The 27,694-nt window shown below is 44.4% G+C and overlaps 1 protein-coding gene and 1 long non-coding RNA gene across 5 annotated transcripts in view; one reads left to right on the forward strand and one right to left on the reverse strand.

Annotated features, from left to right (window-relative positions):
• Positions 1–2,695, forward strand: part of CHD7 (chromodomain helicase DNA binding protein 7) — a 193,022-nt gene extending 190,327 nt beyond the window's left edge. For all 4 annotated transcript variants that reach the window (XM_060393435.1, XM_027972980.2, XM_027972981.2 and 1 more), the window contains one exon: positions 681–2,695. In XM_060393435.1, the coding sequence (XP_060249418.1) occupies positions 681–1,598 (918 nt within the window). In that variant the 3' untranslated portion in view covers positions 1,599–2,695. The remainder of the gene's footprint in view (positions 1–680) is intronic.
• Positions 1,874–8,000, reverse strand: LOC121820337 (uncharacterized). The gene is made up of 2 exons (XR_006060831.2): positions 7,870–8,000; positions 1,874–2,310 (listed from the first exon to the last, which is right to left on the reverse strand). It is a non-coding gene; the product is annotated as an uncharacterized LOC121820337 (long non-coding RNA).
• Between the last annotated feature and the right edge of the window lie 19,694 nt (positions 8,001–27,694).

Below are 27,694 nucleotides of genomic sequence, written 5' to 3' on the forward strand. Positions count from 1 at the left end.
ATCATACAGAAATTCATCCAAGTGGTTACATGTGTCCGAAGTTTCACGGTTAATACACTCCTGTGCTTCGATATAACCCTGGGTGTGGTTCCCTATCAGCCATGGAAGTACTCTGGGCTGTTTTCAGACTGACAGTTATAAGCAGAATTGCTGTAAAACACTTGTGTACACATTTTGGTGTGAAGATGAGTTTTTGTTTCTCCAGGATAAATACTAAAATGTTACTTGAAAGTGAAAAGTGTTAGTCACTCAGTCGTGTCCAGCTCTTTGTGACCCCATGGACTGTAGCCCACCTGGCTTCTCTGTCCATGGGATTTCCCAGGCAAGAATACTGGAGTAGGTAGCCATTTCCTTTTCCCAACCAAGGGGTTGAACTCACGTCTCCTGCATTGGCAGGTGGATTCTTACAACTGAGCCACCAGGGAAACCCCCGTTGATAGAGTACCCTTTCACATTTTTTTTTCCCCTGAAATTCAGCATAATCTGATGAGCTGTATAATGCTAAAAGAGAGAAGCTTTGCTTTCATAGGTTCTATCCTTGAGCTTTTTGAATGGGAATAATTTGCTTCTGTATTTCCATTCTGAACCATCAGTGTTCAGTTTATCACAAAGGTCTAGGTGGAAATGAGGTTTTGTCCCGCAACTTTGACAGCCCGTGTTTGCCTCTCCCTTCCCTTCAGGGCTTCGTTCCGGAGTCAATGTTTGACCGGCTTCTCACTGGACCCGTGGTGCGGGGAGAAGGGGCGAGCCGGCGCGGACGGAGGCCCAAGAGTGAAATCGCCCGGGCTGCCGCGGCAGCCGCAGCAGTGGCTTCCACGTCAGGGATCAACCCGCTGCTGGTGAACAGCCTGTTCGCGGGGATGGACCTGACGAGCCTGCAGAACCTCCAAAGCCTCCAGTCGCTCCAGCTGGCGGGCCTCATGGGCTTCCCTCCGGGACTGGCCACCGCCGCGGCAGCCGGAGGCGACGCCAAGAATCCGGCGGCCGTGCTGCCCTTGATGCTGCCAGGTGTGGCCGGGCTGCCCAGCATGTTTGGGCTCGGGGGGCTGCTCAACGCCCCGCTGTCCGCCGCCGCCGGGAGCCCCGCGGCCACGGCCGGTCCCACGGATCCTGAGGACGGTGCGTCCAGGGCGGAGGAGAAGGGTGGCGAGCACGAGGACGAGAGCAAGGACCCGGAGAAAAGCACAGACGCCGTCCCGGGCCCAGACTCCGCGAACGGATCAGTGGGTGCTGCTACCGGCCCGGCCGGCCTGCCCTCCAACCCGCTGGCCTTCAACCCCTTCCTGCTGTCCACCATGGCCCCCGGCCTCTTCTACCCGTCCATGTTTCTACCTCCAGGACTGGGGGGATTGACGCTGCCCGGCTTCCCCGCGCTCGCGGGGCTCCAGGGCGCCGTGGGCGCCGGCGAAGACAAGGCCCCCGACAAAGCCGAGGGGGCCGCCTTTCAGGAAGAGGAGCCCCTCGAGGGCAGCGACGCCGAGGAGAGCCTGGACAAGACGGCCGAGTCCTCCGTCCTGGAAGACGAGATGGCCCAGGGTGAAGAGCTGGACTCCCTCGACGGTGGGGACGAAATAGAAAACAATGAAAATGATGAATAACCAGTACCAGTTTCCAGTTAAAGTGTTTAAAAACTTTTGACAAGTGGTAGTCCTACTGTTTACACTCACAGTTAATGTTCATACCTAGTTTTATAAGCTGTTCTGTAACATAGTGTAGCAAAAGAAAGAAAAAAAGTCCCAAGTCATGTTATACAGGTGTGTCAAAAGGTATCTTGGTCATTAAGTATTGTGCAGTGCATTATTTATTATCCCTAGGAGAGATGAAATTTGAGAGGTGATCCTGTCTTTTTAAGGAAACTTACATAATGCTCTGCTTCTTTTTTTTTTTTTTTCTTCCCTTGTTCTCTACTTTTTCTTTTGGTACCATTGGTATTATAATAAAGAGCAATTTGTAACCGAGTGGCACTCATGGAAGGAAGTGCTGCTCAAAGGAAGTATGAAGTTATATATTTAATTTTTTAATTTTAATTTTTTTTTTTTTGCTGTGAAGGTCAAGATGAAATTTACCATACATATCATACTTGCTCATTTGTTTCCCTTTATGACTGTACGGGGGCGGGGGGTCCCACACACGCATCACACACATCCATACACTCTGACAATCTCCACCTTAGTGTGAACGTCTCTGTCCCGAGGCGCAGCAATAATAAGGCAGCTGTTGAATGTGAAGGGTCCCTTTGGAAATTAACCTACTGGGAGGGTTCTTGCCAGACAGAACTGCAGTTCCATTGTCTCGTGGTCTTGTAATGCACTGGTATAAACAAAATAAATAGATGAAATTAATAAAGAGTGAAAGAAGAGAGAATCAGGTACCTTTTTTAAATTAAAGGACTTTGTTACTTTAGCCACAAAGCTAAAACAGCGTTACCTCAGCTCTAAACTAGCCTTGAAGTTTACAAACATGACTTTGTAAATGTATTGTTTTTCTTTGTTGTGATGTCCTTTTATTTTTTTTCTTTGAAAACTGCTATCATGTAAGATAAAATGTAAATTGCTGCCAACTGTAGTAATGATGCTTTTAATAAAAATGGCCCACGATATGCAGAGATGTAATTATAGAATGTAGTAGGGTAGGGGAACTGGTCACTCTATTTTTTGTATTCGCAATAGATGCAAATACAGCATTCTGGCCTTTGTACAGTTTCTTGATATATTCTCCTATACCAGATTAGCTCTTGATAATTGTCTTCAGACTAGACAGGAAGAAAAACCTTCAATTGCCTTTACATAATTCTACTCTGGATATCTCAATAGACCCGCACGCAAAAACCTCCCATTATGTCCTCAAAAGGGCATCCAAGACTGACAACACTTATACACGTGTGCAGCATCTGATAATGTGGTACACCGAGGAACAAAAGGGTAAAAGAAAAACGAGGCTTTTAATAGGCACGGTATCTGGGTCATTTATCCCCAGTTAATGGGTGGAAAAATACAAGGTGTGGGATCAGCAAGGGACGCAGAGGCAGGCTCCCCAGTGTCCTGCGGACCCAGGCTGCGAGCCAGGGTGGCGAAGAGCCACGTGGAATGAACACGGACACGTTTAAGCAAGTGTGTGCGAGCATGCACAGGTGTGTTGACAGGTGCACGCACGCATGCCTCTTCTCGCGCATGCACGCATGGGGCCTGGGAGCTGCTGATCGGTGCACCTCTGTACGACCTTTGATATTTCAGGTAAACCGAAGTTTGAGATCCACTGTTTTCATCTTGTCACTTGAGCAAACACAAAGCGCCTTGTCCTTGCCATTAAAAAGCAGAGGAAGAGCCAGTGGGGTTGGTGAGCGGGTGGCGTTGGTCTGCGGGTAGCTTCTCTCCACGCCCTCCACCAGGACGCACACAGGCCATCCCCCGCCCCAGGTGGCATGGGACAGACTGTCCCAGTTCTTTTTAGACAATGAGGTTCTGTGAGTTCCCATCCCAAGGTGAAAATATTCCCATGACGATTCTGGAAAAAGAGCCTCGTGAAGCCTCCACCTTAGAGACCCCGTGGTGGTTTCATCCATCACTGGGACTTTTCTGTTTTTTGAAAGCGCCTGTGTTGTGCCCAGGAGGACAATCAATGCCTCTAAGAGGATGGCTCCTGGAACGGAGTTCTTAAATCGTGGATACTAAGACTAGAACGGCACGAAGTATAGAGAACTTAAATATTTAAGTAACTGGAAGATTTTTTAAGCTTTAACATAGGCCCTTAGATAAGGAGAAAATGTTTCATAAAATGAGCCCCAAAGAGCCTTCTTTGGAAATTCGTTATAGCATTCTAAGTTTTCCTATGACCTCCGGTAAACAGAGCACACGATGTGACTCTGTCCCTGTTGCAGGAAGATGCTGAGAGCAGTGATGATCTTCAAAGCAGAGGCATGAATTGCTTGTGGCCAGAAGAAACGCTGCTGTGATAGGTAGGTCAGCGGCTGGCTCTGAGTCATCTGCGATTGATGTGTGAAGGTGACCTTAAAGTTATACAAGGTTCCACGTTGGGAAAAAATGCATTTTTTTTCTCTTTTTTTTCTCTCTTTAATGGAATAAATTCTTGATACGAGATCTCGGATTTATCTGAGAAATGTTTTACATTTGGTCTGATCCTTCGTGACTCCTGTTGGTTGGGTGCCCTGTATAAATTAAGAAGTAAGGTACTAAGTGTTTTCCATGGCATTGCTGAAGGCAGTCCTATTCTTCCATGAGGGAACTGAGACCTGGAGACTCTTTAAGTAACAGGCCAACAGTAAATACAGGAAGCTGGGTTTGAATCCAAGCAGTCTGATTGTAGAGCCTCCTTAATAGTTTCTTGAAATACCACATTCGGGTTTCTGAAAATAATTATTTAGTGATGATTTGAAATGTTTAGGGCTTTGTATTTTTACATCCTCCTCTTACCCCTCCATGAAATGCAAGTACTGGTCCGTCAGTTGTGTCCGACTCTGTGTGTGACCCCATGGACTGTAGCCCACTAGGCTCCTCTGTCTGTGAGATTCTCCAGGCAAGAATACTGGAGTGGGTGGCCATTCCCTTCTCCAGAGAATCTTCCTGACCCAGGGATTGAACCAGCATCTCGAATTTAAGGCGGATTCTTTACTGGATGAGCCATCTGGGAAGCCCTGCCCTTCCGTAAGGGACCTTAAATCTCAGATTGGGATTTAAGAGACAGTCTGTATGAAGCAGATCCTGGAAGACAGTGAGCTCTGACTAGGAAAACTTGAATCTCAGTTACCTCTCTTAAATTTGGATTTATCTTGCCCCGTGAATATTTCTATTTTATAAAGAAATCAAGTCTTTAGAAAAGACCGAGCATCAAAGCTAGTAAATTGCAAACCTGGTATTTCAACTCAAGTTGACCTAACTCCAGAGCCCAAGCACTTAACCTGTGTGCTGGGGTAATTAACATTCATCCACAAACATTTACTGGGTGTTGTGTGTTAGATACTGTTTTAGTGGCAAGAGTATAATGAAAAACAGAATAAGAATAAACAAGAGGCGTGTTGTCATTATGCTTATATGCTAAAAGAAAGATGATAAACAGATACAAATACAATTTTTGTAGGTGGAGTTGTTCAGTCGCTTAGTCTGACTCTTTGCAACCCCATGGACTGCAGCACTCCAGGCTTTCCTGTCCTCTGTCTCCCAGATTTCCTCAAATTCATGTCCATTGAGTCATTGATGCCATCCAACCATTTCATCCTCTGCTGCCCCATTCTCCTTTTGCCTTCAGTCTTTCCTAGCATCAGGGTCTTTTCCAGTGAGTCAATTCTTCACATCTGGTGGCCAAAGTATTGGGAGTTTCAGCAGCAGCATCAGTCCTTCCAATGAGTATTCAGGGTTGATTTCCTTTAGGAGTGACTGGTTTGATCTTGTAGATGGAGGCATACTGTTAAATAGAAGATAGGCAGGAGCTCACTGTAGAGGGGATGACTGTTTACAGCTGGGTAATGAGAAGCAGTGGCCAGACAAAGCTGGTTGGAGACTGTTCCAGGCAAATGGAAGAGTCACTGCAAAGGTCCACAGTTGACAGATTGGAAGAAGCAGGGTCAAGGAGCTGTCTGCCTGGAAGTTATGGGGGAGAGCGACCAAACCGATCTTCATGGAGGATTTGAATTTCCTAAGTGCCGTAGAAAGTCCTTGGAAGGTTTTATGCAGAGATGTGATATCATATTCATCTTTTGTTTTGTTGTTTTTAATAATCACTGTGACTGCAATGTGGGGGAAAAAATGGCTTGCAAAGAAGAATCAGGAACTCCATCTGGGATACTACTAGAGCAGCCTTGGGTTAAGGCAGTCAGTAACAACGAAGATGCTATTATTTAGTTGTTAAGTCATATCTGACTCTTTGTGACCCCATGGATTGTAGCCTGTCAGGCTCCTCTGTCCATGGGGTTCTCCAGGCAAGAATACTGGAGTAAGTTGCCATTTCCTTTTATCTTCCCAGTGCAGAGATTGAACCTGTGTCTCCTGCTGGGCAGGCAGATTCTTTACCACTGAGCCACCTGACAAGCCCAGCAATGGGAATGGAAAGCAGTAAATGGATTTAGGATATGTTTTAAAGAAATAGAGCTTCCAATCTGCATTACATGAATAACTCAAATTAACTTTTCAGGATTGCTCCTACTGGATTATACCCAAAGGTTAAACCAACAGATGAAGAATGTACACAGTGCTTTTTTTTTTTAATTAATTAGTGGATTAGTGTTAATAGAGAAGATCCAAAGAACAGAAACCCTTCTATCCATGTTCTTAGAAAGTTATCTTTTCAGTTAAGTGAAAATTATTTGTTAATCATCTTTGAGAAAAGTTTTTAGAAATGATTTCTAACAAATAGTGGAGGTATGGATGTGTGTATTGTTGAAGTGACGTGTGTGTGCAGTGAACATGAGTGTGTCTCCAGAGCCACCAATAAATTAAAATTAAGAAGCAAAACAATGTAAATGACCTCTACTAACAAGCACTTAAAAGGTAGAAATATATCTTACTCATTCAATTTGGCTCTCTAATGAGCAATTTTATGTATCTTCTTAGCACAGGTAAAATTTACTATGGTTTTATAGACATTTTATGGTAAAGTAAACTACATTTGACAAAATAGGTGGATAAATTACCATTCGGAATATTTAATGTAAGACTTCTTTCTGTGGGAGTATTTCATTGTTGAATTTTTTTGTTGGGAGAGTTACCTAATTTGGAGATTTTTTCTTGTGGGAGTTAGAATGGTGATTTTCAAAGTATTTGGGACTCTACCAGTTATTTCTGGGGGCTTCCCTGATAGCTCAGTTGATAAAGATCCACCTGTAATGCAGGAGACCCCAGTTCCATCCCTGGGTTGGGAAGATCCCCTGGAGAAGGGAAAGGCTACCTCTCCAGTATTCTGGCCTGGAGAATTCCATGGACTGTATGGTCCATGGGATAGCGAACAGTCACACACGACTGTCATTTCTATGTTTAAGGTTTCTGTTGAACTTTCCTAATACTCCCATTCTTGAGTCTCTAAGCCAAAACTAAAACACTGTGTGTATGCCTTGGCAATGTAACTCCACCCTCCTTATGGGCTTGTTGGTCTGTAGATCTTATTCTGAGTCTACCAATGTAGGGTTGAATTTTAATTTGCATCTTCTTAATGAATGTTTACTATGTCATTTAAATGAAATTGAAGAATAGCGTAACAACAATTAAAATTTCAAGTAGTGTTTCATCTGACATCTTTCTCTCCAGAACAGTTGACTCCTATCATTTGTGTAGCTCTAAAACCAGTTGAATTATTCATCCGTTGAACAAAGATGGCAAAACCCATCTCCAAAGGCACTACAGACATGTTACTTAAGTATAGTGGCATCTCCTGGTAGGTTTCTTCCTGTGAACCTTTCTCCCTCACTCTTTACTGGGCTCTGAGAGAAATATGTCATGGTGAATTTGAGTTATAGATGAAGGATGGCATAATAGGTTTCTAAGGTATAATAAAGAGAAACACTAACTCAAAATATTGTTTGGAAATCACTTAATACTCCACTTTTGGTGGCTTCTTTCGTTATCCCTGGCCCGCCTCTGCATTTTGATCTGAAAGCTCAAAGTTAACCAATGAAAGAAACTTGATTCTTTTCTGTGACTCAAGCCAGATACTGCAGCAGGTTCACAGCCTTTGCAGCCCCAAACCATCTCCTGATTGTCCGCTGCAGTGAAAGAGACATCCACTTAGATGTAGGAAAATGACTGAAACCTAAGCTGGCTGTAAATGTAACACTTTGGGGAGTACTCGTCACACTTGAGAATGGAAAATTCGTCTGGTTTAACAAGTTTCACCATGTTTCTTTGGGAATCAGGAAGCGCTTACCATTTTAGAATTCAGCATTTTTGTTTGTTAATAGGCACTTGTGAGTTAATCCACACCACACCCTGGTTAGTTCCAAGTTCTTGCCACCACCTGTTTACTGGGTGAGATAGGATCAGTTGCTCAAGTCCTAGAGCTGAAACAAGTGTGGTGAGAAGAATTAGTATTCAGACGTCTCCAGTGTTAGCTGTGTCCAGCAGTGGGCTGTCCATCTTATGTATAAACCTGACGTTCACATTAATTCACATCTACGATCTTAAACAAGATCCCCCAACCTAAGGGAGAATAAGCTACACACTCTTTTAATAACAACTGATGTTATGATCTGAAGAACAAGCCAGAAGTTACTAGAATCTCGTGCTATAAGACAAAAGTACCCCAGGACAGGACTGAAATATGTTTAAGTTTAAAAAAGTGTGCAATTCCAAGCTTGCTTTATTTACATTCTTGCTGATTGGATAATATAACCTAGGCAGCTGATAGTCTACATATCTTTGCACATTCTTGAAGCTGCTTCTCTAGATTTTGGACTGTGAGTCGTGTATCTGAATGGCCCAGAACTGGCTGCCCCAGCTGAGTCTAGGACTTGAAGACCCTGTGAGGGTGGATGTGACCCCAGCAGCTTGGTCAGGCCCCAGTTCCCACTCACAGGACTTTTCTGGGCAATTGTGGCTCTCAAGATGGATTTGCATAAATGTAGCTGCCAGTTCCTGCTCTCTCATGAGGCTGGAAACCCTTTGAGGTACCTCCAGGATCCTTTCCATCTGATTGTAAGAGTCCCTGGAAAAATGAGAGAGGCCTCTGTCTGACTGCAGAGGCATTGTTCTTGCCTGGACAGAGCTGGCCTGCTTCACAGCCTCTGGGTGTTTGCTGCCTCAGCCTGGGGAGCTGCTGGGTGACTCAGGAGCCCAAAGGGTTACATAAAACCATTGAAAATTCTCCCTTTCCCTCTCACTCTCCAAAATGTAGGGCTGCAGGCCAACTCCAAACCCTCTTTTCTTTCGAGCCTCATTCTGTGCAGCACTTGTGTGTTCTTCGAGAAAACAGAGAGTAGAATAGCAGTGGCAACTCAAGGACAAGGTGCTGGGCTCTGCCCCTGGGCCTCTCACCGGCTCTTGAGAAAAAATACCATTGGCATCATGACAGCTGGATGCAGTTAAAGCAGAAAGTGTCCCTTTACCATTCACCTGGAAAGGTGCCTAGTGCTAGGAGATGTTCAGGTGTTACTTGTTTATTACCATTAAAATCTTCCTACTGGGGACAGTCACTGCAAAACCCCGAATACCATTTGTGATGTCAGGGAAGTGAAGCTTTCTGTGTTTATGTTATTGTTTCTTTAATGTGGTTTGGGAGCAGGCCAACCGAGCACAACAGCTCTGACCTGTGATAGGTGAGAGGGCACTGGGAGACCAAGGTGTGAAACAGACAAACAGATTCCGGAGGGAAAGCAGTTTGCAATTAATTCGGTGTTTCTCCTTGTACTGTGCTAGTGTGTGGTCGGTCGTGTCTGACTCTTGCGACCCCATGGACCGTAGCTTACCAGGCTCCTCTGTCCATGGAAGTTTCCAGGCAAGAATACTGGAGTGGGTTGCCATGCCCTTCTCCAGTTTCTCCTTGTATTTGGAACTCAAATGACTAAATGGCCAAAAACTCATCTCCTCATTGACATGTTCTCCACATCCTCAAACTTATTTCTCTATGTATGTTTGCGTACATTGGAAAGTGCGCGATTTTATTTTGTAGATGTTGTAGCGCTGAGGCACAAGGGAGTGGGGTGCATGGTAGGGGGGTGGGCTGCTGATTGCTCTGCTCCCACCAGCTGAAATGCTGCTGCTGAGCCCATGGGTTACGGGAGCCCAACGTCTCTCCCTGACCTCAAGGAGACACGGGAATCCTCTGTATGTTGAGGGTTTGGACAGACTTACAGTTGCTTTTTAAAATTTTTATTTGTTTATTTTTGACTGTGCTGGGTCTTTGTTGCTGCTTTCGGGCTTCCTCCAGTTTCAGCTACTGGGGGCTAGTTGTGGTGTGCAGGCTTCTTGTGGTGGTGGCTTCTCTTATTGAGGACCATGGGCTCTAGGGCACGTGGGCTTAGTTGCCCTGTGGAATGTGGAATCTTCCTGGACCAGGGATGGAACGTGTGTCCCTTGCATTGGCAGGCAGATTCTTAACTACTGGACCACCAGGGAAGTCCTAGACTTAGAGCTTTACTAGCTGTTCCAAGTCAAAATATCCTAGCTGGTCGATTGACAGCTGTTAATGTGTTGACTCTTAAGTGTACTGAATATTTAAGGAGAGCCTAAGCCCACAGACCCTGGAGTAGGGCAGGTGACAAGGTGGGTTGTCCTCAGCTCCAGGTAGTTTTAGCTCCCTGCACGTGACGACCTCATTTCCAGAGTATGAGCAGCTTAAACTGATTTTGATTAACTCGAAGGCAAGGCCATCTAGACTCATGAATTATTATTGTTCAGTCACTCAGTCATGTCCAGCTCTTTGCAACCCCATGTGCTACAGCACGCCAGCCTTCCCCATTCTTCATGATCTCCTGGAGTTTGCTCAAACTCATGTCCATTGAGTCAATAATGCCATTCAGCCATCTCATCCTCTGTCACCTTGCTCTCCTCCTGCCTTAAAATTTTCTAAGCATCAGGTACCCCCGCCCAAATTAGAGACTTCAGTTAAATGGCTCCCATATCAGCCCCTCCTGCGCAAACAGTCATGATGTCACTCCTCTTGTTGGCACACTGGCAGTGATCTGAAAGTGATGGCAATCAAGGCTGAGAACAACATTCCTGCTGCCCATGTCCACAGCTGACTTCTTCCTAGACCTGGACACCCTTGTTCAATGGATTCAGGCAGCCATTCTGTGCTTGGGCTTCCTATATGAAGCCTCCTCTCTCTCTCAAGGACAAATGTCATGGAGTCTTTTTGTGTATGAAGGTCACACACTTATGTAAAGCTTGCTAGAGAAAGGAAATAATAGGCATCACTCTTGTTCTTAAGTAGCCGTCAGTTACGGTTAGAGAAGGAAATGGCCACCCACTCCAGTATTCTTGCCTGGGAAATCCCATGAACAGAAAAGTCTTGCAGTCCATGGGGTTGCAAAGAGTCAGACGTGACTTACCGACAGAGCACAAGCCATCAGTTGGCAAATATTTAACGTGCAGCTGGAGGGTATGCCTGCTGGAGGTCGGGACGAGGGACAAAGAGTGTAGTCAGGATCTTTGCTGTCTGGGCCCTTAGTGTGTTGCTGATGCAGTTTGTGTAAATAACACATATCTGCTTGCAGCTTACAGATTTTAAAGCCTGTTGTATAGGCATTATCTTAACTGAGACAACTTTGAAACCGGTAATTAGTTGTGACTTTAGAGATGGGAAGAGACCCTGATGCTGGGAAAAAATTGAAGGCAGGAGAAGAAGGGGATGACAGTGGATGAGATGATTGGATGGCATCACTGGCTCGATGGATGTTTGAGCAAGCTCCGGGAGTTGGTGATGGACAGGGAAGCCTGGTGTGCTGCAGTTCATGGGGTTGCAAAGAGTTGGACACGACTGAGCAGCTGAACTGAACTGAAATGAAGGCTCAGCCATCCCAAGAGGTAGGAGGTGGCTTAGTTGGGTCTTACAGGCAAGTGTTTGGACTGTAAACCCAGAAATCTTTCTACCACATTATGACAGCCAACAGGCAACTCCACTCTGCACTGTGTGGCTGCCCTGCTCAGCCAGAGCTCAGCTCCCCTCTGAGCCTTACTGCCCTCATTTGTAAACCTGGAATGAAAATAATAACAACAACAATCATGCCTGCCTTGTACTGCTGTGTGTAGAAATGGTGACTGTGCAGAGTCTTGAGCCTGGCACTGAATCGACACTCAATAAAGGATGCCTTTAAGACCACCCTCAGAAATGTTAGTGGGGCAGCATAGGAGGCACAGTTGAAATGCACTGAGATGGCTTCCCTGGGGCCTCAGTGGTGAAGAATCTGCCTGCCAGTACAGGAGACGTGGGTTCAATCCCTGAGCAGCGGAGCCCGTGCTAAGCTCAGCCATAGCTATTGAGCCTGTGCTCTAGAGTCCAGCTGCCACAGCTACGGAGCCCTTGTGCAGCAACTACTGAAGCCCAAGGGCCCAGGAGCTGCAACACGAGCAGCCACTGCAACGAGAAGCTTGTGCACCTCGACTAGAGGGTAGCCCCTGCTCACAACAGCTAGAGGAAACAGCAATGAAGACCTAGCACAGCCAAAAATAAATAAATTTAAAAAATTTTTTAAAGAAAAGCACTGAGGAAGTGGCTGGGGTCTGCAAGGAAAGTCCCACAGAAACAAGGCTGATGCCTGTCCTGAAAATACTGGTCAGTTCTCATCCAGCAAGAATAATACAGAGCCTGGAGGAGGCAGTCCAGGCAGGGGGTGAGGCTTCCAGGCTGCTGGCTCTGAGACATGAGGCAGAAATACGGCTGGCACACTGGGACCTGAACAGATCCACAATCGGATGCGAATTTTTTCCTGAGCTTCACACTGTTAAACATATCTTTCCTCTAATCCACTCTCTCTGTTGTATTCTATTTCATTAAAAATGATCACGGCCCTCTAAACTGATTTAAGAATTCAATAATGATGGTGGCCTGCTTTGGGGAAAACTGAGCTTTAAAACAAGGGTTTTTAACTTGGGCCTGTGGCTGGGCTTTGGGTCTTGGGGTGAAGGTGGCCTCCTAGTTCCTGGAGTCGAATGCACAATGTGTGTGTGTCTTTCTGGAAAGGAGGTCCCTAAGTTTCATCTGTTCCTCAAAGCATGTGACTCCCTCTCTGAGAGGGTAGCGGGAAAGAGAGCCAGAAAATTCGGATTGAGTTGATCGGGAATTGCTTTTAATGCCACTTAGAGTTGGAAAACTGACCCAAGACTGCTCCCTGAAGAGCAGAACCCAGTTCACAGCTAAACTGAGCATCCCGCACATACGTCCGGGACAGAGGGCGCCTCTCCCCATTGTGTAACGACCAGTGGTCATGATTGCCTCCCTCTTCTCCCACACCAACTCGGATGCAAACAGCACCTACCATATAGGCCTGTTTTGAAGGCTGGATGAGATAATGCATACAGAACCACAAACAGAACAGGCGCAAGATAAACACATTCACAATGGCCACCATTGTGCATCCTGACCGTGCGTGGCGGTGGTGGTACCACAGGGAAGGTTGGCCCCATTGTATCTGCTCCGTTCTGGTATGAGTGTGTGTGTTTGTTTTTAGTGGGATGAATCATTTCCCTCATTCACTAGGATGGAGGCCCATAGATAGAAATTCAGGGTCATGAAATACACCTCTGGGCATCTCCCCACTGTCCTGATACAGAGCTCGAGGATAGCAGTGAGTCCTTTCCTCCCTCTCTGGCTTCTGGACTGGGGCCCCCAGACCTGAATGGCACACCTGCCAGGCTACCCCAGGTTCCACCTGGCAGATAACACCCACAGTCACCACCCCTTCCACCCCAGGGCATCTAGGACCTGAACTTGGGTCCATACTCACACTTCAGTATAAAACCAAATCAGAGAGGCTTTCCTGGTAGCTCAGGGGTAAAGAATCCACCTGCCAATGCAGGAGACACGGGTTTGATCCCTGATTTGGAAAGATCTTAACATGTCATGGAGCAGCCAAATCCGTGTGCCACAACTATTGAGCCTGTGCTCTAGAGCCCAGGAGCCGTAACTACTGAGTCCACGTGCCCCAACTCCTGAAAGCCCGTGCGCCCTAGAACCCAGGCCCCGCAACAAGAGAAGCCGCCTCAGTGAGAAACCCGTGCCCCACAACTGGAGAGTAGTCCCTGCTCATCACAAGTAGAGAGAAGCCTGCGCAGCAACGAAGACCCAGCACAGCTAAAAGTAAATAAGTAAAGTTATATTTGAAAACCATCAGAACAAAACGAAATAGGCCCAAGAGAGATGCCGTCCACTTTCCATTTCTATGAAGAATACTGCGAGTTGAGAAGGGAAAAAAAAAGGCCTCTTTGTGTGATTGCTTGCCTTTTGGGGAGCCTGGATTTCCACCTTCATTCCTGCGAAGTCTACCACGTAATTTGCTGCCACGCTGCTCAGTCCAGACACTGGGCTCCAATAGCAGTAGTGCCTCTGGACACAGTGGTGGCCAATGCCGAAGCTCCGGGTCCACTGGATACACATGGACTGCGGGGTCAGGTGCTGCTCCCAGGAGGGGCCGAAATGCAAGCAAACAAGTCACCTGCCAGAACCAGTTCTTTTCCGGAGCCTCGTTTCAAAGGATACACTGACAAAGGTTTGCTGATTTTAACAACTCACACCCAGTAAAGGATGACGTTGTATATACCCACAGGAATTAGACCTATTTGTTTTAAATCAGGTATTTCGAGAGATGATTTAAGGGGAAACAAGGTTATATGGGTGGGCCCTAATCCAGTGTGGCTGGTTCCTTATAGAAAAGGATGACTGGGACACAGACCAAGGGAAGACCAGAGAAAATGGCCCCAAAGCCAAGGAAAGAGTCTCCTAAGGAACCAACCCTGCAGACACCTTGATTTTGGTCTTCTGGCGTTTAGAATCGTGAGAGCATAAATTTGTTGTTTCAGCCGCCCAACCTGCGGTACTGTGTTATAGCGGCCCCAGCAAACTAACACTCTGTGTACTTTATGAATTCATTAAGTAACAATTTACCAGTCTGGCCAGCCACATCAGAAAAGGAAAAAATAAGAAATCATCATGGGGAAGTAAAAAGCATAAAAAGCAGTGGTTTGGGGTTGGAGTGAGTCTGCTGGTGTCCTACTTGACTGTTTACAAGTCCATGCCCAGGGCCAGCTGCTCCACCTCGATGGGCCTGTTTGCTTAGACATGATGGTGGTGATGTTGATGGTGAAGGTGTTGGTGGTGATGGTGATGGTAGCCTGCCGGGAGCAGTGTGTTAGCATGTGTCCAGCACTTAGCACTGAACCTATACCTGGAAGTACTAGCTGAGTGATTATTTTGTTGCTATCACACACCTGACAGTCGGCTCCAAATCTGGAAGCTCCTCCTTCCCAGATGTGTGACCTTGAGGAGATCAACACCCTCTGGAACTATTTCACCTACATAGTGAAGACCCAGTGACACTTTAGGACCCTTTCAGCACTAACATTTTATTATTCTAATAAATTTTGATATGAACCATTCTACAGGAGCAGTGGAACATCTTGGTGAGTTGTGAAAAGCATAACAATTTGGGGGGTTTCTATACTCTATTTGTTCATGGTTGACAAACCTGAGTAAATGGGGTACCTTTAAAGAAATGACCTTCCAAACGATTCCCTTTAAAAAAAATCTGTACCCTTGGATTCTGTAGGCATTAACATAGAAAGGAGGGGGAAAAAAGCAAAGTTCTACTTTTAAGCAGTGCAAAGTGACTGCAGTAAATCTGTTTAGGTATCATCGTGTTTGACTTTAAGAAAATGGCTGAGCTATGGGCAAGGTAATTCAAGAAGATATAAATGGCTGCATTATAATAAGCAGACACCTATTTTAAGCATGATCTATGTTTTTGAGAAAATTCATTACAATGAGTCTTACAATACCAACCTCTTCAATGAATTTTTCATGTCTGCATACCAAGATATATATAAAACGATCGTAATCATATACCTTTGGGGCAATGCTGAGCGCCAGCTGTTTTGGAATGATTTATAGGTTGCCATGCTCAAGGTTAATAATCAGGAGAAACAGGTTACAGTATGCAATGTATTTATGTCAGGTTAGAAGTTCAGTTAGTGAAGATAGCACGTTGTAAGGAGGCACACACTTTTAATTATTTTCTAACCACCCTCCCCGCCCCATTTCTTTGCAATAAACTTAAAAAAAATGTTTTACATCGGGCATCCTCTCTGCCAAGTGCATTTTCTAGTTACTGGTGGCTTTATTTAAAGGGAACCAGCCACTAGGAGTTAGTAGCCATACATACGAAAACACAGCTTGAAGTTACTTAAACATCTGGGCAATGGGCCCATGTAAAGGGTATGATGGAGTTTTGTGAGCACCAAGGTAGTTATACCCTCTTGAAATGACAGCATTTTGCTGCTGTCAGGATTTCTAGCAGGATTTTCAGAGATGTGATGCACAACAGCCACAAGTCCATCTCCAAAAGCACTAACATAGGACTTGCCTCCCTTTGGAGACAAAATTATTGCATCAAAAGTATTTCTGAGATTCCAAATACCTGTTTTGAATTGAGACAAAAATGTATTTTGTCCTAGGAAAATTTTTTTATAATAAATAGTGAGGAAAAAATTTTTTTCTGCAGAGGGTTGAGTTCATTGTGTTCCTCATTCATCTTCATTGGTCTCTAAAAGTCTCTCTCTTCTTTCATTGCTTTTTAAAATTCTCTTCTATACCGGTATTGGTCTCTCAGCTCCCACTCACCTAGGAGATGCTTTCTGTTTATCACAGATATGTATGTTTATTTGTACAAAATGTTGTTTTGTGTGCACACATATATTTAGTTATGCAAATGATAGTCATGTATCTCATTCTACTTTTAAAATTTTGTGAGTGTATCTTTTAGTTAACAGCTTTATTGAGATATCATTGGCAAATATTGTAACAGACATGTTTAAATAACTTTGGACACCTATGAAGCCATCACCAAAATCAAGATAATGACACGTTTATTATTCCCCAAGTTTCCTCTGGTTTCTTGTAACCACCGCTCCTGCCCCTTCCCACCCCCTCATCTCCAGGCAACTACTGATCTGCTTTCTGTCACTATAGATTAGTTTATGTTTTCTAGAATTTTACATAAATGGAATTTTATTTTATTCTATATACTCTTTTTTTTTGCCTACCTTCTTTTATAAAGCATAACAGTTATGAGATTCCTTCCTTTTGCATGTATCAATAGTTCATTTCCTTCTGTGATAGAGTACTGTATGGATATATCAATTTATGTACCTAGATACCTGCTGATGGACACTTTGATTTTTTCCGGTTTCCAGCTATTACAAACAAAGCTGCTTTGAGATTTTTGGTGGTTTTTTTTTAATGGAGATACACTGTTGTTGTGTTGTGCTGTTCTGTGCTTAGTCACGTCTGATTTTTTTGCAGTCCCATGGACTGTAAGCCCATCAAGCTCCTCTGTCCATGGGATTTCCCAGGGAAGAATACTACAGCAGGTTGCCATTTCCTACTCCAGGGGATCTTTTCGACTCAGGGATCAAATGCGTGTTTCTTTCATATCCTGCATTGGCAGATGGATTACTTTTGGAAAAATGCATAGAAATTGAAGTCTGGAAGTGGTAGGTATAAGTTTAACTTCTTATTAAGCTGCCAAACTTCATTCCAAAGCACTTGCAGTGTATTTTGTTTTCCTGCCAAAAGTGTTCCAGTTTCTCTACACACTTGCCAACACTTGGTGTAGACAGTCCTCTTAATTTTAGACATTCTAGTAGGCATGTAGTGGTGTAGTCATTATGGTCTTAATCTGGATTTCTCTAGTGACTAAGGAAGTTAAGGACATTTTATGTGCTTATTTGCCGTATGTATATCTCCTTTGGTGTGGTGTCTGTTCAAATCTGCTCACTTGTGAAGGAGGGTGTTTGTTTTCTTATTATTGAATTCTGAAAGTTATTTTTATAATTTGGATACAAGAGCTTTATCACTTACTATATACTTCATATGTTCTCCTGGTCTACAGCCTTCTTTCATTCTCTTAATAGAGCCTTTGGAAGAGCAGAAGTTTTTAGTTTGGATGAAGTTCAATTTATCAATTTGTTTTCTTATGGGTCATACTTTTGGGGTTGTTTGTGATTTCTGTATTCTGTCCCATTAATCTACTTTTCTTTCTTCATGCCAAAACCAGACTGTCTTGATCACTATAGCTCTATAATAAGTCCTGAAGTCAAGTAATCCAAGTCCTCCAACTTTATTCTTCTTTTTCAAGGTTGTTTTAGCTATTCTACTTCTCTTGCAGTTCAGTTCAGTTCAGTTACTCAGTCATGTCCAAGTCTGCAAGTTCCCTTGTAGTTGCATATAAACTTTAGTAGATGGAACTTGCATATAACTTTAGTATATGCAACTAATATAACTTGTCAAATTTTACATAAAAGGCCTCTGGGAATTTGATTAGGGTTGTATTAAGTCTACAAACCAACTTCAACAAAAAGATATCTTAACACCATTGAATCGTACAGTCAACAAACATATTTTTAAAAACTCTTTTCTTTTAACATTGAACATTTTAAGCTTAATTTATGTTGATGTGTGTATATTTACTACATTGCTTCTAACTCTTGCATAATTTCAGCACATTTTAGTTTTCCTATTGGAGCTGTAAGAAGTTCAGTTCAGTCCAATTCAGTCACTCAGTCGTGTCCAACTCTTTGCGACCCCATGAGCCTGCAGCATGCGAAGCCTCCCTGTCCAACACCAACTCCCGGAGCCCACCCAAACTCATGTCCATTGAGTCGGTGATGCCATCCAACCATCTCATCCTCTGTCGTCCCCTTCTCCTCCTGCCCTCAATCTTTTCTAGCATCAGGGTCTTTTCCAATGAGTCAGCTCTTGGCATCAAGTGGCCAAAGTATTGGAGTTTCAACTTCAACATCAGACCTTCCAATGAACACCCAGGACTGGTCTCCTTTAGGATGGACTGGTTGGATCTCCTTGCAGTCCAAGGGACTCTCAAGAGTCTTCTCCAACACCACAGTTACACATATCTAAAAGCTGACAGAAGAGGATACACAAATGTATTCTCTTACGATTCTGGAGGTCAGAAGCCTGAAGTCATTTTCACTGGGCCAAAGTCAAGGTGTTTGGCCAGACTGGTTCCTTCCGGAAGCTCCAGGGGAGAACCTGCTTCCTGTCTTTCTTTCAGATTTAATGAGTTCTTATCTTCTGTGGCTGTGGTCCTTCCTCTGTCTTCACAGCACATCCCTCTAGTCTCTTCTTTCGTCCTCACATCTCTTTCTCTCACTTTGACCCTCCTGCCTGCCTCTTTTTTTTTTTTTAATTTCCATTGCTCTAAGAGACAGATCCAAAAAGATATTGCTGTGATTTTTTTTTACAAAATTTATTTTTATTTGGAGGACATTATACAGTGTTGTGTTGGTTTCTGCCATATGTCAACGTGAAAATGTTAGTCACTTAGTCGTGTCCAACTCTTTGCAACTCCATGGACTGTAGCCCACCAGGCTCCTCTGTCCATGGTATTCTCCAGGACAGATATTATACTGGAATGAGTTGCTATTCCTTTCTCCAGGGCATCTCCCTGACCCAGGGATCTAACCTACAACTCTTGTATCTCCTGCATTAGCAGGCAGGTTCTTTACCAAGGAGCTACCTAGGAAGCCAGTGTCACCATGATCATATATTAGCTGTGTGTGTGTGTGTGTGTGTGTGTGTGTGTGTGTGTGTGTGTGTAATATTCCATTAACATCTTTGTTCTTCTACTGGTCTCATATTTTTTCTTACTGTGGCTTATGATATGCTTTATTATTTAGTGTGAAAAATCCTCTCTCTACTATTTTCAACATGGATCTAGAAGTTTTATTCTTCCATATACATGTTAATATAAGTTCCTCAAAAATGCAGTTTCTAATCATGATTATGATTCCACTTGCAATTATAGGTTAATTTAAAGACACTGACACAAACTGTTAAATCATCTATCTGAGAACATGGACTATGTCTCTATTTTTTTCTTTCAAGTCATCTTCTATGTTCCACCTCAAATTTTGTTTTGTTCACAAAGCACTTCGGGATTCTTCAGGATTCTAAGACACTTTACAGCTTTTGTTGCTATTGTGAGTGAAGGCTTTTATTCATTATTAAAATTTCTAGTTAGTTATTTTCTGCCATTTAGTAGGTTGATCACATTGACCACCTGGCTAAACTCTTGATGAGTTCTAATGGTTTGTTATCGATTGGTTCCCCACCCCCTACCAGGTGAATGATTCTATTATCTGCAAACAATGGCAATTTTTTGCTTTAGGAAACATTTCCCCCCAGGATCCTATGCAAGCTTTATGGCCTAAATTAGGGAGTCCTGTGCAAGACTTCTTCCTAAAAACATTTGAAATATACTTAATGACACTCTCTTATTGTCATCTCACTATACCTCTGAACAAGACGAGAATAAAAGAGCTGCAATTTACAAAGATGTAATTACCCCAAATTGTGAAATATACCCTCCTCGCTGGGCTTTTCTCTTTAGAATTTTTTGTTTAGTCAACACTTTTAAAATTTAGTTAAGAAATATAATGAGAGGAATAAAATTCAGAAAACTTCCAAAATTAAAGCTGAAACATTTACAGTAATGACATCATGTCCCCATTAATTATCCCTCTTTCAGCATTCTGGGGATGACTAAATCTTTTCCTTTCTCTTCAAGTTATTTGTTTAATATAGTCAGTAAACTTCTCAAATCTAACATGTTCTATAAAGGCTGGGTCATTTTTTCTGAGTCAATTTCACATTCTATTTTTTACGGGGAACAAATAACTTGGAACTCTTTTTTCTTTTTTTGCACTCCACACACCTAGGAAGTGTGTGGTATCCTAGTTCATGCTTGCAAGGCTGTCCCAATATCGTTCCAAGTATTTGCTATGGCTTAGCTCATTATGACGGAGAAGGCAATGGCAACCTACTCCAGCACTCTTGCCTGGAATATCCCATGGACAGAGGAGCCTGGTAGGCTGTAGTCCATGGGGTCACGAAGAGTCGGACACTTATTGAGCGACTTCCCTTTCACTTTTCACTTTCATGCATTGGAGAAGGAAATGGCAACCCACTCCAGTGTTCTTGCCTGAAGAATCCCAGGGATGGTGGAGCCTGGTGGGCTGCCATCTGTGGGGTCGCACAGAGTTGGACACGACTGAAGCGACTTAGCAGCAGCAGGAGCTCATATGAAAATTCTGATTTCTTTGACTGAAATATTTGAGGGAAACTGTCATTAGGTCTGGTGCTAGGATAAACTTGAACATGAATAAATTTCTATTTTATGCAACACCTATCTAACATTCCATTGCAGAACATATCCCAGAGATAGGGGGGTCTAAGAAAATGCAGCTTGTAGCTCTTCCCCTTATATCTGAGCTTGTTGGAGAAGCCCAAGCCTCTCAAGTTACTGATGAGGAAATTGAGTGTCTCCAGCCCACACAGTGAGAGGCAAGTATTAATACTCAGACCCACTAACTCTCACCCCAGGACTCCTTCCAGCAGCACAGGAGATGGCCCGCCTTCCACCTCTATGTAGGCATCACTAAGGATGACCAGAGGGAAAAGAAAAGGGCAGGTAGAGCCCAAAGAATAACTAACACCATATAATTTCAGATAATTCTCTTTATGGCTCACATCAATAATAGATGTAGGTAATGATAGCTAAATGGCTGTGTGAGGGGGCTTACAAATAGCTGTGAAAAGAAGAGAAGTGAAAAGCAAAGGAGAAAAGGAAAGATATAAGCATATGAATGCAGAGTTCCAAAGAACAGCAAGGAGAGATAAGAAAGCCTTCCTCAGTGATCAGTGCAAAGAAATAGTGGAAACAACAGAATGGGAAAGACTAGAGATCTCTTCAAGAAAATTAGAGATACCAAGGGAACATTTCATGCAAAGATGGGCTCAATAAAGGACAGAAATGGTATGGACCTAACAGAAGCAGAAGACATTAAGAAGAGGTGGCAAGAATACACAGAAGAACTGTACAAAAAGATCTTCATGACCAGGATAATCATGATGGTGTGATCACTCACCTAGAGCCAGACATCCTGGAATGTAAAGTCAAGTGGGCCTTAGAAAGCATCACTACGAACAAAGCTAGTGGAGGTGATAGAATTCCAGTTGAGCTATCTCAGATCCTGAAAGATGATGCTGTGAAAGTGCTACACTCAATATGCCAGCAAATTTAGAAAATTCAGCAGTGGTCACAGGACTGGAAAAGGTCAGTTTTCATTCCAATCCCAAAGAAAGGCAATGCCAAAGAATGCACAAACTACTGCACAATTGCACTCATCTCACATGCTAGTAAAGTAATGCTCAAAATTCTTCAACCCAGGCTTTAGCAGTACGTGAACCATGAACTTCCAGATGTTCAAGCTGATTTTAGAAAAGGCAGAGGAATCAGAGATCAAATTGCCAACATCTGCTGGATCATGGAAAAAGCAAGAGAGTTCCAGAAAAACATCTATTTCTGCTTTGTTGACTATGCCAAAGCCTTTGACTGTGTGGATCACAATAAACTGTGGAAAATTCTGAAAGAGATGGGAGTACCAGACCACTTGACCTGCCTCTTGAGAAACCTGTATGCAGGTCAGGAAGCAACAGTTAGAACTGGACATGGAACAACAGACTGGTTCTAAATAGGAAAAGGAGTATGTCAAGGCTGTATATTGTCACCTTGCTTATTTAACTTCTATGCAGAGTACATCATGAGAAACGCTGGGCTGGAAGAAACACAAGCTGGAATCAAGATTGCTGGGAGAACTATCAATAACCTCAGATATGCAGATGACACCACCATTATGGCAGAAAGTGAAGAGGAACTAAAAAGCTTCTTGATGAAAGTCAAAGAGGAGAGTGAAGAAGTTGGCTTGAATCTCAACATTCAGAAAACAAAGATCATGGCATCTGGGTCCCATCACTTCATGGGAAATAGATGGGGAAACAGTGGAAACAGTGTCAGACTTTACTTGGGGGGGCTCCAAAATCAACGCAGATAGTGACTGCAGCCATGAAATTAAAAGACACTTACTCCTTGGAAGGACAGTTATGACCAACCTAGATAGCATATTGAAAAGCAGAGACATTACTTTGCCAACAAAGGTCTGTCTAGTCAAGGCTATGGTTTTTCCAGTAGTCATGTATGGATGTGAGAGTTGGACTGTGAAGAAAGCTGAGCACTGATGAATTGATGCTTTTGAACTGTGGTGTTGGAGAAGACTCTTGAGAGTCCATCCCTTGGACTGCAAGGAGATCCAACCAGTCCATCCTAAAGGAGATCAGTCCTGGGTGTTCTTTGAAAGGAATGATGCTAAAGCTGAAACTCCAGTACTTTGGCCACCTCTTGCGAAGAGTTGACTCACTGGAAAAGACTGATGCTGGGAGGGATTGAGGGCAGGAGGAGAAGGGGACGACAGAGGATGAGATTGTTGGATGGCATCACCGACTCGATGGACGTGAGTCTGAGTGAACTCAGGGAGTTGGTGATGGACAGGGAGGCTTGGTGAGCTGCAATTCATGGGGTTGTAAAGAGTCGGACACGACTGAGCAACTGAACAGAACTGAATGATAGCTAGCATCGTGAATCCTTGCTTATACATTTTATACAGATTATCTCATTTAATTCCTACAAAAGCCCTATGATATGGTGCTTTGATTGCCATTTCTATTTTATAGATGAGAAAACAGGTCAGTAACATCAAAAATGTGCTGAAGCGGCCACAGCTGGAAAGTGACAGAGCAAGGACTTGAATTAAGAAGTCCTGAGGCTGTGTCCCTAACCGCTGCCTTATGGTCGACAATCTTCTTACCTCCATTTCACAATTATGAGCCTGAGGTCTGGCCCAATGTGGCAGAGTTCTTCTTCATTACAATTTCTAACAATCAATTCTGTCTTATTTAAGCAGAAAGAGAAAACTTATCAAAACTCACCTCTCCAGGTTCCAAGAACATTGCATCCTTTGAGGCTCCCCAGGGTTCCCCAGGGAGCTTCTTGGAACCCACCTGTGGGTCGCTCTCTCCTTGGCAGAGCAATAACTCCATCTCCTCTTTCCAAGCAGATTAATTACTCCAGCCCAAATCCATAACACCCCCATCACCAAATACACACACACAATTTTTTTTTTTGGCCTCTTCACCCAATGGAAGAGGGTCATAATCCAGGTGTAAGTCTCAGCTTTGAGTAGAGTGGAATCACTTCTGCCTCATCTAGAGGAAGTGTGCTCATCTTGTTAAGACCTCTAAGCAAAGCCCAGCACTATGGAATCAGAAAACAGAATGGTTTCCAGTGATCAGGTCATCACATTCTCATGTCCACCCTTCACAGGTGGGGACATCACGTGTTGATTGCTGACTCAGCACATTCCATACACCATAACTCATTAGGTTGAATGTTATGAATTCACCATATTTGTAGGTCAAAAATGGTTGCTTACTGGCAAGGTCATTTGATTCAACTTAAGAGCAAGACTTCTTTTTTTCTACTTGTCCTGTTACTAGATCTAATTCTTCACTAGATTCTTCTGTGAGGGCAGCTGCTCTTGAGAAGTGGGCAACATGGTATAATTGGTGAGGTGCATGGCTCAGATGGTAAAGAATCTGCCTACAATGTAGGAGACCAGGGTTCGATCCCTGTGTCTGGAAAATCCCCTGGAGAAGGGAATGGCAATCCACTCCAGTATTCTTGCCTGGAAAAGTCCATGACAGAGGAACCTGGTGGGCTCTATGGGGTCGCAAAGAGTCAGACACAACGGAGCAACTAACACTTTCCCTTTCACTTTCATGGACACCAGCTCAATGTCTTGTCTTCTGCTCAGATGTGCGTGCTTTGGTGAGAAGTAATTGTATGTGACTGTGAGAGACCGTCATGATTAATAAGGCGTCCATAAGACTGTGGGTTTTGGAGGAAGAAGTGTGAAAGGAAGAAAAGCATTTGCAATCCAAATCCGCGATAAGTGTTTATTCCAGTAAGGATGAATTGCTACCTCTTTGATTATGGAAAAGATCCAATGTAATTAACCAGCTACCAGGAGGCTGGCTGCTCCTCCTGGGAATGGCACTGTATTCACGCCCAGGGTTAATCAGTACTGCTGACAGGCTGGTTACTCAGCCAGGTGAGGACATGCCCTATGTTTCTGAGCCCGTGCTTAGCTTCCTGTGCACCCTTCACGGCCACTTACTTCATGAACCTGTTGAGTGAGCATAGCTGTTGACTTACCCAGAAAATAGGTCATCACATCCACCTTAGTAAAGAAAGCTTCGTCCATCATGAGGGACTTCCCATGAGTACTTACACGGTACTCTTTGTGCCTGTTCTTCCAGTCCATAGTCTTTCCCTTATTTGGTCACCAACTCTTAAATTTTTACTCTTTTCCATTTCCTTAAAACTGTTAGTTGCTCAGTTGTGTCCAGCGCTTTGCGTCCCCATGGACTGTAGCCTGCCAGGCTCTTTTAACCATGGGATTCTCCAGGCAAGAATACTGGAGTGGGTTGCCATGCCCTCCTCCAGGGGATCTTCCTGACCCAGGTCAAACTCAGGTCTCCCACATTGCAGGCAGATTCTTTACTGTCTGAGCCACCAGGGAAGCCCATTTCTTACCCTACGGCTAAACCATAGGGCCAAACAATGAACCACTGCCTGTAGAGACTGACCTCAGCTTCTGTCTCCTTCCAGGTGAAGTAGAGGATGGAAAAAGTCAAAGTTACAGCAACTGGGAAGATTTCTTAGCCATCCTTCTGGGCCAGCCCTGAGTCAGGTGTAACTCTTCGGCGGTCTCTTTCTGGCTGACACCAGCATGTTGTCACTGTTTGCCAGTGGCAGTCACTAGGAGCCTGGCAGGCTACAATCCATGGGGTTGCAAAAGCGTCAGACATGACTGAGGGACTAAACAGCAACAACTGCAACAAGGCCCAGGTTTAGGTTGAAGGAAGGGTTGTAATATTGGAGGAGGGTTCAGGCTGGGAGCCTGAGCCATCTGCTCACACAATTTTCTTGTGCCTCCGGGATCTGTTCAACCTGAATTATGGGTGCATCTGGGAATACCTGATTTTATGGCCTGGAGAATGAGATGAAACCCACTTCATGATGTCGGCGTTCAGGTTTACCTGGTGTCTTAGGCTGAGATTTTTTAATACCCATAAGAGTCCAGAAGCTGGTGTCTTAGGCTGAGATTTTTTAACACCCATGAGTCCAGAAGCAATGCCTCTTTCTCAGAAGAAAAACCATTCCTGCCAAACGACTGTGGCTCTGCTTCTCACACCCAGAGGCCTCTGCTGTGATGCTCTGCGGAGCCTGGCTGAGATCTCCCGCAGTATCCCTACCTACTATAGACATGCTGGGACCACTTGTCTGCCGTCACAAGGCTCACTGGGCAGGGCTGTGTCTGCCGCTGGTCCAGGCGGAGAATGGGTGAGCCCTGCTTAGTGCTAGTGGCCTTTCAAGTGACGTGGTCCATGAGGGGAACCACACTACCAGATGTTACCTCTAGACTCCAGAGAAGTTCCCGAGGTGCTGTGCTGCTTTCTCAGGGGCTACAGGGGACAACAATCAGTTCTCCACTTTGAGAAGATAGGCTGCTTTCCTCCCAGACTGCTAGAAACTGTCCTGATATGGCCTTCATTTTCACGGTGTGTATCCGATAACTTTGGCTTATGTAACTTACCCAGATGTCTTGGCACCTGCTCTTTACTGCTTTCCAAGTCGTGTTACTGTGGTGTTCTCAGAGGAGCAGACCAGTGGGAATGAAAGATGATCGATGACCCCTTGACATGGAGGCTCGTAGCAAGGTAATGAAATGTATTGCTGGGCCACCAGGCAAAGCCAAATTTCAGATATCTCTACTGATTGAAGTAAAGAAAAAGCATTGTTTTTTTAGATTATTACCTGCATAGAAAGTACCAGAGACTCTGTTGACTTATTTCTGTAGGGGGAGACCACTTCTCCCTCTACGGAGTAACAACCACTTTCTTAACCTTGTGATAATCCACCATAGGTCATTCTCCAAGAGCCGTCTATCCTCAGCATCACCCTGAAGTCTGTAACCACTTTCGGCGCAACTCCTTTACCCATGAGCATCCTTCGTCAGAAGCAACAGACCCTGGCTCTGGCTGATGAACGTACTTGAGGACCCCCCTAATCTCTGGTCAAAGAACTTATCTCTGCACTTCTCCCAAAGATAAGGCACAGTTTGGGATTTACTGTTTGCCAGTGGCAGTCACTAGGAGCCTGGCAGGCTACAATCCATGGGGTTGCAAAAGCGTCAGACATGACTGAGGGACTAAACAGCAACAACTGCAACAAGGGCCCATCACTATGTTTCAGGGATTTCCATCCAATTCTTTGACGCAGTAGCCTTTGCTCCTTTCCTACGGATGAGCCAAAGTGAGGAGTCTGGGAATTGTGGAGATGACACACTTAATAAAAGGTAGGGATGGAGGCTGGGAAGGATGAGGTTTTACTGAGTCTCCTGGGAGAGGATTTTGATCAGAACTCTTATTTCCTACTTCAGTCTCCGAAATCTCCCTCTCTGACTTCTGCAGGGGTCCCCAAGCTCCAGGGTCTAAGGCCTGATAACGTGAGGTAGAACTGATGTAATTATAATAGAAATAAAGTGCACAATAAATGTAGTGTGCTTGAGTCATCCCCAAAACATCCTCCCACTCCCTGGTCCATGGAAAAATCGTCTTCCACTAAACTGGTCCCTGGTGCCAAAACAGTTGGGGACTGCTAGACTAGAGTGATGTTCCAGGTCTCGGGGAGTGGGTGCTTTCTAGAACCACCATCACCCCAGCCTACAGAAAATGGCAACCTGGTGCCATACAGGTACATGCTAGTCCAGTACACGCGTGCACAGTCGTGTCTGACTCTTGCGACCCCATGGACTGTAGCCCGCCAGGCTCCTCTGTTCATGGGGTTTCCCAGGCAAGAATACTCGAGTGGGTTGCTGTTTCCTTCTCCAGGGAATCTTACCAGTGTAGGAATTGAACGCATGTCTCCTGCATTGGCAGGCGGATTCTTGACCACTGTGCTATCTGGGAAGCCCACAAATACTGTTGGCTCTCACCTAACCCATGCATTTCTCAGTGCTTTGACGAAGGGACACTTTCTTGGGGCCTTCTTTGGTACATCTGAGGA

The sequence above is a fragment of the Ovis aries genome, chromosome 9 (assembly GCF_016772045.2).
Source record: "Ovis aries strain OAR_USU_Benz2616 breed Rambouillet chromosome 9, ARS-UI_Ramb_v3.0, whole genome shotgun sequence".
Taxonomy (NCBI): domain Eukaryota; kingdom Metazoa; phylum Chordata; class Mammalia; order Artiodactyla; family Bovidae; genus Ovis; species Ovis aries.